Raw genomic sequence first — 13,264 nt, 5'->3', positions numbered from 1 at the left:
TTTTTTTAACTATTAAAGCAAATTTGTGATGTGTGTTTATCTTACTCATCTGATCAACCCGGCACGCCGGGCCCACCCAGAGCCTGTGCCCCCTGGCTAAAGCCCTGTCAGCCCCCCCCCCTTGTGGAGGCCATGAAACTCGCACTTATGGTTTGGTTTTGTTCAGGCCTTGGTCCTGATCATTATTAAATTATGTGGAATGAGTAGGTATTATAATATATAGGTTAATGACAGATCGTCGAGGCCGCAGCCGTCAAAAAAGTATTAATACTTTCTCTCGATACGACAACAATATCTATATTTTCTTTCATTTTATTCTTCCAAATATGGCGGGGAGTTTTCAGATTTGATAGCGGCAACCAAATTGATCGAATGGAACTGATTGTCATTAATATTTCCCCGTTTGGCAGTACGCACAGGTTCACAACTTGTAATTTAATAGACAATGTGACAATACAAAACTGCCACGCCACCCTTGTCTGTGTTTTTGTTTCGTGTGCCGTTGTCAAACTGCCGCCATACGATTATTCATGGGGTTACTGTCAAAAGTCTCGAAATTTGATTGAACATGCCCTATAAAATCAGTCATAACATGCATAAACTCCACTATATATAGAATTATATATAGCGTTTTTAATCAATACACTGTCTTTTACCAAGAATTGACGATAATTAACTCCATTAAATTGATTCGTAATATAGAAGTCCTTTTCTATTGTATGTTTTTTCTGACAAAATGAGATATTTTTATCATAGTTACTGTCTCAGCTCGCCTCTAAGACAATGTTTTATTAAATCAACAATTTTGTATGCTAGCTATATTGACACAGTCCCACGATGGCCGCGCGGCTTAAGCGTCGGCCTATAGCGTCGTGGGTCCCAGGTACGAATCCTGGGTCTGGCAAGTACACATATTGTTTTTCAACTTGTGTATGAGTCAGAGTATGGACCTAATAGGTTTAACAAGTGGCTGACATCCATTTCTCGTGAAAACAAAATCTGTTAATACAAACCTCCACACTATGGAGCCCCATATGATCTTATTGGGATCCGACATGGTCGTTATATTGATTAATTTTAGATTGGATAAACTGTCGACATTTCTAATGCGATTCCGTAAAATTCACATTTTCGTACTCACTGTCCTACTTTTTAAATTGCCTGTTAATCATAGTAATAGTTTCCATGTCAAGTTTGCAGAATGTAGCTCATAATACTGCCACTGGCAATCCTTGTTTTATGTGTAATAATTACCTAACAACGTTTGAAAAAACTGCTGTTTTTTTTAAAATTTGTTTTTATTATGTGTTTTTGTTGAGCCTGCCTAACAAACAACTAAACAATATAATCATTAATAAAATTATCTTTGTTTAAATTTAATGACTGATGAATTTTCTGTATTTTAAGTTTTTTGTCATGAAATTATAAGTAATTTTTTTGTCATGTAATCCGTCAGTAGATTTGTAATAAAATGCTACAGTTTACAGTATACCTACACATGCGGCAATTTAATTCTTTGCTTTTATTAGAGTAATAATTGAACTCAAACAGCGTCAACTGTACATCAATGGCAAGAATAAATAATGATTAGTAATGAGCATTTCTTGTTAGATAATTGTTATAAATGTTTGTTTGCACATCCGATGATGGATGAATGGTGTATTTCGTCACTATATTAAATACCTCCTATGTGGTGATTTTGACGAAAATCAGTTATTGATACCGATATTGATATGTGATGCGCATTTTTTTCTCTACCATAATATTATGTATTATATCGCTCCTGGAAAGATAAATAAAAAATTAAATCACCAAATAAAATCGATATTAAATTAATACTATGTGAGAGCATCCAAAATCATGCACATTCAAGTATTCAACACGGTGCACATGCCTATGTGGAAAAAACATGGAAAAAAGTACGATTTTACCATGTAATAATAAATATATTATTAAAAAAATATGATTATCGATTTCCATTTCGATTATCATTTACAATTATTTTTTACAACAGTTTTTTTCGATTATCTCAGAAAGTGACTCAAACCTCATAGGAAGTACTTATTTAAAATTCGGTTGATCAAGTAGCTAACATTCATTTCTTGTAGAAAAAAATCGGTTGAGAAACGTTTTCATGAGACAGTTAGGTACACATCGGAGTCAAGAGCCAATTAAAAAAATGTCTTTATTTTAAAAACACTGAGGAGTGACTTATCCATTAAAAAATGTATGAAATTATTGGGAAATTTGAGCTTCAATTAAATTTGATAATAAAAAGCCGATCCTTTGAATATGTCGCTTACAAGCGGTATTCCTGAAGCATCCTACGGGGTAACTGCAGGAAATCTTCTCTTTATCTCACATCAGCAGCAGGTGATGCAATACAATGAGGTCACTCCGACTTTTTGTTGGTTAATTTGAAAACAACTTTTAAGTAAGCCGGCTAAGGAAGTAAAAATAGGAATTTCAATGAATTCATATTTTGAATGTATATTATGTTATTTACATTTTCACGACAGATCGATAGACATGCTCGATCTATATCTCAATATTAAGTCGTATCATGCCTTCGAGAATTACCTCCCAGTAACTGAAACAACTCAACTATTATGTGCCTCACCTGCCATTTGTAGCAAGCAAGACAAAAAATAATACAACCTTTCTCTCTTTGACACTCTCCGAAATCAAATGTATTATAAAGTATTTATGATCAGCATTTTGTATGCAATCAAATCAACATTACTACCTGTAAAAAATCATATAGAATTAATTGAATGTGAAATTTTATTTGAGATAAGGTTTGCTTGCTTCGTTCAGATTGTATTTTAACAAATTTGCACTGTGATGATAACCTCAAATGGATATCAGTTCAAGGCAATGACATTAATATGGACGAAGCATCTAGAAAATAAAATGACACTCACTTTGTGTCGGGTCTGCCGGATGGCGAAATTCATATTTTAATATCGGTATCCTACGCTCAAATGAACATTCTGCTTGCAAGCGGTCTGGCGACACCGCTGGGTCTGCCCATACAAAATTTCTGACTGTCAGGTTTCGACTCCACCGTTATTATTGTGTTACAAAATGCCAATGTGCCTAGTAAAAAAATGTAAAAAAAATCTACTAAACACTGCAAGAAAGATGGGATATCACTTGTCATGTGTTAGTATTATTTATTATTTATAAAATGCCATTTTAAGATATTGATGAATGTTTATTCAATGAAATTGAATGACAGAAACCATTGGACAGTCGCCTGTGATGCGCTGGGCTCACTTGCGTCTAATCTCCGAGAAGTCGTAAGTAACCGAGAATCTGTTTCTAATGCAATGAATCATGACACTAATACGCCATTACAATAAAGGTTATATTACTATAAATTCTCGAAGCTTGTATCGCATAATGGAAATCGATACATCACATGGTCACGTGACATCTACCTATACATCTGTGAATGACTTTCATGCACAATTTCTCGTGCGCGCCGGTATGAAGTGAGTTGTCCATTTAATATGTCATTGGTTCAAGGTTAAAACAATGTCTCGTTGATTATGTAATATTATTATTAAATTAATTATTAAATTATGTATTTCATTACTCAACCACTTAATTGTTTGTGTAGGATTCAACAATAGTTTAATAATTACATTTTAATTAAAGTGATCCCTTTGAAAACTCTCTTTCGTTAGAATTTAAATCAAGTTTGCGAGAATTGATGAGTATCTATTTAATTTTAAAACACATTTAGGGGCGTCAATTAATATCTTTGACAGTGTTTAATTCGCCACTGATGATATCAGTGGCGAAGACTCCTTGTTAAGCTATTATTTAAATTAAAGCCTACCTGAATTAAAATATTTTTTAATTACCTATTAACACATTTTCTGACACATGTTAGCTAATACATCTTAGGGATATGACACATATAATTTTTTTTTTTTTTAAATTTTCGATTTAGATATCATATAGAAATGAGTTAAGTCTTAAGATACGACACTATCTAATGGAAATATGATCGCACCGTGACACAAGTAGCAGGAAACATATTGTTTTAATCCAAAATACGACTTCTATAAACGTTGTGTCATATTTCGTTCCACAGTACAGGATGTTAATGGGCGTTCTGTCGTATCACATCTCACAAAATACGATGTTTATAGACGTCATGTCCACGAATGTTTTAAATAACGTATTTAAATAATAACTTCATTATTTTATATTCTACAAAAATAATATAATTTGCAAACGACATCTATTTTTAGGTATGTACTATAAATTGATTATTGGCTTGGTCAACCGGACGTGCTAATACAATAAAAGAAAGGCTTTGAAGAATTTGGAACAATTCATGCATACAACACGTACATAGGATTACATGTGTATTGTAAAACACACATAATGTTAGAACAAGTGTCACACTTACACATGCTGTGAGGCTGTAGTTATTTTAGCCTAACATATTTAGCAGGAATATTGGACCGTGTGTGAAAATAAATCTTCAAATCAATCATACGTATACAGCTTTCACTTTTTTTATAGGAACTTGCTATTTTGTATAAGCAATGTAATTTTTGTATATATATACAAACGCACGTTAAATTCGATGCCAAATGGTCTCTCCGTTAAGACGATCAACTATCGAGACAGTAGAGTTTTAGTGCCTGTATTGTGAAAGGGTAAAATATAATATTTTTTTTTCTGTAAAATATTGAAGATGAACAAAATTCAAATTCAAGTCCTGTAAATATGGCTGTCTCGGAACATTTTTTCAGTTACCTACCTTCGACAACCTTCGCCACTGATGTTCATGATGATCAATGTTGTTTAAATCAGGTGTTATATAATTTATTATAGATATAGGTAGTATGTAATCAAATTCTTTTATATCTTCATGTCCACTGACTTTCAATAGATAAGATTATTGTTTAATTTATAATGATCCATAAAATTCTTCAAAACATACACAGATGCATCAGTTCACCATTACAATGTTATCTGCGAATACATATTCACAAGTTAATGACATTATCTCTAATTGAAGGTGGAAAGTCTTTGATAAGATTTATCATATTAAAGTTCAAATTGTTACCATCAGATTGTAACTAAAATGTTATTTTCTGTAACTTGTAAATGTTTTGTCAACATTTATGATAAACATTTAACATTTAGCTGAATCCTTGTTTTATAATGTATTTCCTTCTATATTTTTGTTTGATAATCTATTAATTGTGTATAATAATGCCAATATCATAACCTTTTTGAGGTTATCTTAAATTTTACCTCACTTGAAATGCGTAATTGGATATTATAATAGGCAGTACATGACTTCGATACTTACTAGGAATTTAATTGACAACGCAAAACTGATATTAATACACTAGATGCAAAGCAAGTCATTTAGGACTGCTGATTCGCTGAAACGCACATTCAATATTCTTAATATTTAAGGACAGTCGACAGGTTTTGTATTTATTGTGTTTATGGCATGCCAGTCATTAAGTAATAAACCAAAACTGGCTTCCAAGTCTTGGTCCATGCCTACTGGCTTTCGCGTTTCTATCTTATTAATATGATCTCTCTTTTAGCTAGTTTATCACGGCATGCCGATTCATTGTTATTTCACGAATATCACTCACGAATTTCAGATGCGCCAAATCTCAAACGGAAGTCCTCCGCGCCCACAGCCGTCGTCCTGCCCAAGATTCAGAAACACTACATCACCAAACCTCCCTCCGCCAACTCGCACACCATCAGTGCGACTCGCCCCGACGGAACCAAACAGAGAATCATCTTTAGCAACGTCAATGGAGGCGCCCTCCCCTCCAACATTCAAATCGTCAATGACAAATCATTCAGCGTTCGAATGCCTGATAGAAACGGCCAACAGAAGAAGCTCATCAGAGTTGCACCGGTGGCCGGGAATCCCCGGTCTATTCTTCTACCAGTCACCATTAAAGACATCAAAGATTTCCGCTCCATTAAGATCATCAACGCCACCGATTTGAAGAATCCGGCCAAAATTCAGATTGCCGCCGCTAATCTGTTGCAAAAGTCAAAACAGGCTTCAGAAAAGACGAGGAATAATAACATCCTATTGGCCACCACAGCGTTTGAGACGGATTCGCATCATTACATCATGGGTTTGTTCATTCATTTTTATATTTCAATGGGTTAGTGCAGAGATGTTGAATGTCTAGTTTTTTCCTGAATTGTATTATACATAAAACACCTATTACACAATGCCGTTATTCTGTAAAGATATACATTCAAATAGGGTTTGAGAACTGTCTCATTTAAATATTCCGCCTTTGATTTTCGATTGATTCGAATCATCCAATTTAGATTTTCTCAAAACATGTAAATCCGGATATACAACATCCATGCACAAACCAATTGATTTCACCCCACCAACTATTATAATATGATGTCCAAATTACTAGACGTAATAATATAATCCTGCCGGACACAATTTTCAGTTCCTCGAATACGGTTAATATCTTGAATGGTATTGAAGTTTTTAATTGGATAATCTGGGAGGTTGCTTGATTATCATTTTGTTGCAGAAAGTTTGCCAACTTTCAAAAACAAAAATATTAATTGTCTAATAATTCTATGGAGCAGTGGTTCTCATGTGCGGCCACCAGAGGCTTTTGCTGCAGGAAAAATTTATTTATAAAACTATGAAATTGGTTGACTGCACATGACTTTTCTTAAATTTCTTTCCACGCTTAAATAATCCATGATATGTGAAATAGTCCGTTTCTGAGAATAATGTCAATTCAAAGAATTGGCAACAATTGCTTTATTAATACTGTCAATTTTTCTTACTACTGTATACTGTGAAAGATCATTGAGTGTAATGCACTTCATAAAGAACAAAATATCAAAGCCAGTTGACAGATGTAAACTTATAAGCAGCCATGCGGCTCGCATTGGAAAAGGAGTATTGAGAAATTTCCATTTGCATTATTTTTAAATAAATAGATACATACTAAAATGTTCAAATGGACTTCTCTATAAATAAATTGATCGATTTTTTTAGTAAATAAAATTTAGCTTTAATTTTTTCAATCACATTTGGTGCGGCCACCAGACGTTTCCATAGAACTGTCAATGTCAATTGTGCGGGGCCACAGTTAAATTTCACGTGAGAACCACTGGTATGGAGTATAGATTCCATCATACTTATTGAATATTTTCCAAAGTTACAGCAATTAAAAACTATTTGTATCGTAATAATTTTATTATGTATGTTGACCTTATTTCAATGCAGATTTATTTGTGTTTTCGCTTCTGTATGACTTTGTATGCATGATTTAGCTTATTTTTGTTGTCTAACATTTTACATTGTTGTTTCTTATTAATCAATTGAACGACTGATCAATCCAATACAATAATATTTATTTCAGGCCATCTTTGTTAATAAGTAATTATTTGTGTAATACAAAAAACAAGCTCATTGCTGTAAACTGGGGTGAGATTGTACCATTGATAAAATTCCCTATTTTTTGTGCTGTAAATCGGGGTGAGATTGTACCATTTCACAATACTTATCTACCATTAAAAAATTAACTACAGCCAGTTATATAATATATTACATGATGCAATACTAGAAGGCGCTGTTTTGCCCAAAGAATCAAATCATGAAAATAATTAATTCTCTTGTATCCCACTTACTGCTCGCTATTATATTATTATGCAACCCGTCTCTATACAATCAGACTGTTTGTATTTTAGAATGGGTGATTTATATCAGTGGTGTCTTCTGACTTGATTTATTTCTCTTTTTGAATCTCATTTTTGGCTAATTTTGCCTGTGAAAAAGTAGTGTATTTTAATTTTGCTTCCTTCCTTCCAGAGGATTCAACGAGCGAGCGTGGATCTGGCCGAAGTGATGACGAGGACGATGACCAAATGGGCTACGATGATGACTTCGACCCCGCCCCGCAGGCCAATCACAAAGGTCAGTTTCCCCGCCTCGAGCTCACCGCTGAAGAGAGGCGGCTGCTCGTCAAGGAGGGGATCTCCCTACCCTCCAGCTACCCGCTCACCCGCCTAGAGGAGAGGGAGCTCAAAAGGATACGGAGGAAGATCAGAAATAAAATCTCTGCACAGGATTCCCGTCGACGCAAAAAAGAATATGTGGACGGGTTGGAAGACAGGTGAGTGAAGATAAAATTCTTTACCTTACAGATTCCGATCAAATAGTCCTTTAGAATTTTTTATTAGTTTTATAATAATATTGCTATTAGAATATATCGTCGGTGTTTTGTAAAAAGGGCGAATTGACCAAAATGCTACTTTACAGGAGGAGGATTTTTAACTTTTGACATTTATTTGTTTTTTACCTGTAGATGATTATAAATATCTAACAAGTTTATAATAAAGCTTAGAAAGAATACTGTCATTATAATAGGTATTATTATATAATATTTTTAAAGGCCTAATATGTCACATATGCTTTTTATTTCGTAATTTTAATTAATTTAATTTTAGTCGATTATCGTTTTTAAGTACTTTCCTGTGGAGATAAAAATTCGCCGTTTTTACACAACAAAGCTAATGAGGTACATATTGTATTTTCATTAAAATCTCGATTTCGCCAAAATGGTTGATTCGCCCTTTTTACAAAACACCGACGATATTTGAAAGATTCGATGGTCTTAAAACACTGCGTAAAATATTTAAAAAAGTGAGGTTTGAAAAATGGACAACAAATCGAGGGCTTAGTGTCAAACAACACTATCTACAAAAGTGCAACTTTACAGGAGAGCCAAAAATCGTTATTTTAGATTCTTGTAACTCAACAAGGGAAATGTTTATTTAAAACCTAATGTTAATATTTTATAATCTATTGTGTATTGTACATTTATCTTGCTTATGATGATGTTAAAATTTATAGGGATAGTTTTAAAAAAATATGAAAACAAGGGTAACTTATGTAGTTAGCGTTAAACTTTACTGACGATTTAATAAGAAATTAGAAAAGATTGACATAACGTTGTTTGACTATCATGTAGCCGTAAATGTAAAATAACGTTATCTCAAAAAAAAAAAAAACTTTTTTGTAGATAACGTTGTCTGACTTTAAGCACTCGAAATGTATGTTAACTTGTACGTTTATGTTTCCTTTTTTTGTTATCTCCTCTTCTTCGGCCATATCCGCCCCTTAGTCGGAGGCAGTCTTCTTGCATTGTTCCAGGTCAATCCAGCATACTGTAGCTCCGTCGTATATTAGTATATAGATAGTATAGATATAATTGGTGACATTGTCACAGAATGGTTCGGGGTCACGACCGGAGTTAGACAGGGTTGTGTCCTTGCTCTGTTTCTTTCATCATCCTCTTTGACTTCATACTAAGGAAGTCTATACCACTTGACCGAGGCATATCTGTTACCCCCACAGTGAAGCTATGCGACCTGGAATACGCCGATGACGCTGTCCTATTTGACAACTCAATCGAGGGCATTCAAGAAACAATCGACAGATTACATGACAACTCGTCTTGCGTTGATTTTCAAACCAACGTTTTATGCAACAGCACCTGTCCTGATCCAGATTTCCCTCTGATTAGCGAGGGGCAAAACATCGAGAGCTTTGACAGCTTCAAATACCCTGGCGTACACATCATGGGAGATGGCATTTTGCAGAGATGTAGACAATTACGTCATGTAAAAGATTTTTTAAAATAATTTTCATAAAAGATATTTGATAGTCTAATGCTGGCCTAAGGCATATTATGTCACATTGGAGAAGTAATAAATTGTTATTGTATGATAATGACTCGCCGTCTCTTTTATTGCAGAGTTAAACAGAGTACAGAAGAAAATCAGACTTTAATGAAGAGAATAAAAGCTTTACAATCCCAAAATCATTCCTTAGCCACACAATTACGCAAATTACAGGTGAGTTAACAATAATTATATATTGTTTTTATTTTTTGGTTCTGAAATTCGGGGATTGAAAATATTTAAATTCCGGAATTTTGGGATTAGTTAGCATTACAGTAAAACCTCGTTAATACGAATTCCATGGGACCAAAAATCGAAAAAAATTCGTATTACGAATTATGAAATATATGGGGGGAAATATAAAAATTTTGATATTTTTTGATTTTCATTAATTTCGTTTCTGATCATTGATGTGCCTACCAAATTGGGTCATAACATGTCAGGATTATTTTTATTATCTTCATAAAATAAACAATTTATGACTTTAAAAAAAGTCACAATTTTCAATAACTGGCTCATGAAATAGTGTACATTATTACGATTTATTAAATATTTTTATATGCCAGGACACTGAAATAATTTCGAATTATCAGTGTTCTTACTAACGAGGTTTTACTGTAGTACCTAAAGTACATGATTTTTGAAGAAAATGAAAAATCTGAAATATACCATTAATCTCATAACTTGTAACTAACTGTATTGTGGGATTGATTTAAATATTCTTAAAATTATAACACATCGTTTTTAACTGATGCATTGTGCATAACCATACTTGAAAGTGTATGTAAGTAGAAAAGATAAACAATTTTTAACAATATGTTGCATGCTCTTTCTCACTTCCAAAGAATAATATATGTTTTTCTCACTCAAACTAGGTTACCTATTTCGGTTGATTGAATTATATTAACTAGTATCGTAGAATGTTGTATCATTTTGTTTAATACTTTCTCTTAGCTATGTGAGAACATCTCTTGATCAATAAATGCTTTTGTTTGTTTCCAGTCGCTGGTGTCGAACGGCAGTTACAAGAGTGCGCAGCCGGCAACCTGCCTCATGGTCCTCCTCCTCTCGGTGGCGTTGGTCATCGCGCCCTCCCTCAGAGCCGGCACCGCCCCGCCAAACTCCAAGGACCTGCAGCAGAGTAACCTGCTTACGTCCATTCGCAGAGCACTGCTATCAGCGCAGCCTGTCATACCTCAGGTTGACGCCAATGGAGGTAATATTCATATCTGTCACGTTGATTTAGTATTTTCGGAGCTTTATTGAAACTAAATAAATACCGATCGACTATTGCAAAACCACACAAGTAACTATTGCTAACTTTTCGGTAGAGCAAAAACAATACATTCTCAATCCAATTTGAATTTAAAATCATGAAACGTGTTTATTAGCATTTTCATCTGATGAAGGTGATAATATCTTTTTAAAACATCAAGACCCGCGTTATAATTTAAATTCATTATTGAAATTTGTTTTTGTTAATATTTTTTTCAATTTACTAATTATGTAGTAGTTGGCGATACTGAGTTGGGACCACAACATCTTTGTATAGTATTTTTATCTCTCGTTTCAGTTCTTCTATCGGAAGAATTAATTGACGATGAATTCAACAGCGAAGAGCTAGTTTCATCGGTCCACATGTCAGAGCATGACTACCCATTGGTGTCGGGAGACACCCGTCTAGTCCGAGGACGATTCACCTCCACGGGATACATGGACATCCCACTGGATGAAGGTGGGTGGCCACCGCTCGCCAAGAACTCCCCCTCTCTCCATTACCCCGTCAAGTTGGAGAACCTCGAGTATGATCCGGACTACGATGGGAGCGATTTCTTCCTCTCGCATCACGAGGAAGTCGTGGATGAGGATTTCGACAGCAAAGACATCAAGTATGAAGACTCCATTAGAATCTACGATGCCGCCATGGAAAAACTAGAGATTTTACCGGTGAAGGACAGCATCATGCACGTCGCCGCTAAAATGGCTAACGTTATGGAAGTTATGCCGCAGGTGATGATACCTGAGCCGCGAAGGATTCAGAATGGAGTCAAGAGGAACCATACACAGATTAGGTCTGTAGTTTTGACACAGAGTCCCATAGAGCTCGAGTAACCGATATCATTGTCACACTAAAATTATTGTTCTTCGATATTGGAGCAAGCTGTTATGAACGGTTAATTTTGTTGTATCGTGGTGCAGTCTATCCTCGGTGTTCACTGGTTCAATGAGGAAGAATATCAATTCCTGTAATAGTCATATGTCGCTATAACATCTTTCCAAGAATGCAATAACTCTAGTTAACACTTTTTTATAATACATATTATTTAGTAGACAAAACATTTTTTTTAAAGAAGGTGATATCTCAACACGTTACCAAAAGTCGATAACTTATAGACTCGATAGTCTCGATAATGGTGTGATAACCAAAGTAGCCAATGACTTAAAAACAAATGTTATGCAATATAACTTAGTGTATCTATTATATTACAGTAAAACCTCGTTAATGCGAACATGGTTAATTCAAAATTCGCCATAAATCGAAATATTCGCTGAAATTGCAACAAAATTTAATTTTTTTTCATAGTTTTAGTGTTTTATTTGCTTTACATTTTGTAATTCGATTTTTGGTCTAGTCGATTTCGAATTAACAGGGTTTTACTGTATTATAAAATGGAATTGAAGTCGATCTATGAGTTTATTACAGTTTGGAATGGAAACTACTTTGTTATGAGCGCTTTAAATTTGCTAGTGAACATCAGGAAAACGCTGTACATAGTTTTTTTGTTGATACCCACACTACTATTTTATACATTTCAACTGTCTTATTGTATTGTCACCAATTCGATGCGAGGAGGCTGTATTTTTTGAGACATTTTACTTATCTTTTTAAGTAGTTTATCGTAATATGTAATGCATAATATTATATTTGTGAAATTATTTTTAAACAAAAGTCTTCACCTGTTAGATTTAATTTGCATCCTCGCATTCTACTTTAGTTGTACCAATGTAGGCTAATATTATATTTTATTACATATTATGAAGCACCATTGCAATTTTTATTATTAGATCGTTAAAAATATTTTAAATAATGACATTTTTATTTGGATTTCTGTTGTAACTTTTACAAATTTTTATTCGAGTCGCATGTATATATTTGGCCTATTCTAATATTGAATCGAAACGTCAGAGTTTGACTGATTTAGAAAGTGAATTTGATCAGGCGCTGAAGCTGCGTTTTTTTTTACACATTTATATAATGAAAAAAATAACAGAAATTTATTTAGTAATAATATTGTGAATTTTACGGATGTCGAAAATAGTTGACATATTCCAAACGTCATGGTGGTTATAATTTTTTTATAATAGAAATTAAAAATTAATTATTAATATAAATATGAAGAGAGATGAAAATGTCTGCTGCGCGCGGACCTGTCACTCGATACGAAATATATAATTATTATTTTATCTTTATGTACAAAAATTTAGAAATCGGAATAATATTATGTAAAATAGTTTTATCGTTTGAGGA

The 13,264-nt window shown here is 33.8% G+C and overlaps 1 protein-coding gene across 2 annotated transcripts in view; it reads left to right on the top strand.

Annotated features, from left to right (window-relative positions):
- The window catches only part of LOC147072980 (uncharacterized), a 32,033-nt gene extending 19,039 nt beyond the window's left edge, over window positions 1-12,994 (top strand). For both annotated transcript variants that reach the window (XM_085945998.1, XM_085946000.1), the window contains exons 4-8: window positions 5,649-6,143; window positions 7,862-8,165; window positions 9,810-9,909; window positions 10,738-10,951; window positions 11,309-12,994. In XM_085945998.1, the coding sequence (XP_085802124.1) occupies window positions 5,649-6,143; window positions 7,862-8,165; window positions 9,810-9,909; window positions 10,738-10,951; window positions 11,309-11,847 (1,652 nt within the window). In that variant the 3' untranslated portion in view covers window positions 11,848-12,994. The remainder of the gene's footprint in view (window positions 1-5,648; window positions 6,144-7,861; window positions 8,166-9,809; window positions 9,910-10,737; window positions 10,952-11,308) is intronic.
- The last annotated feature ends 270 nt before the right edge of the window (window positions 12,995-13,264 follow it).

The sequence above is a fragment of the Rhyacophila brunnea genome, unplaced genomic scaffold (assembly GCF_057557595.1).
Source record: "Rhyacophila brunnea isolate RB1 unplaced genomic scaffold, BYU_Rbru_1.0 scaffold_19, whole genome shotgun sequence".
Lineage (NCBI taxonomy): Eukaryota > Metazoa > Arthropoda > Insecta > Trichoptera > Rhyacophilidae > Rhyacophila > Rhyacophila brunnea.
Note: the sequence above shows the minus strand (reverse complement) of the source record. Positions and strands in the feature narration are given on the sequence as shown.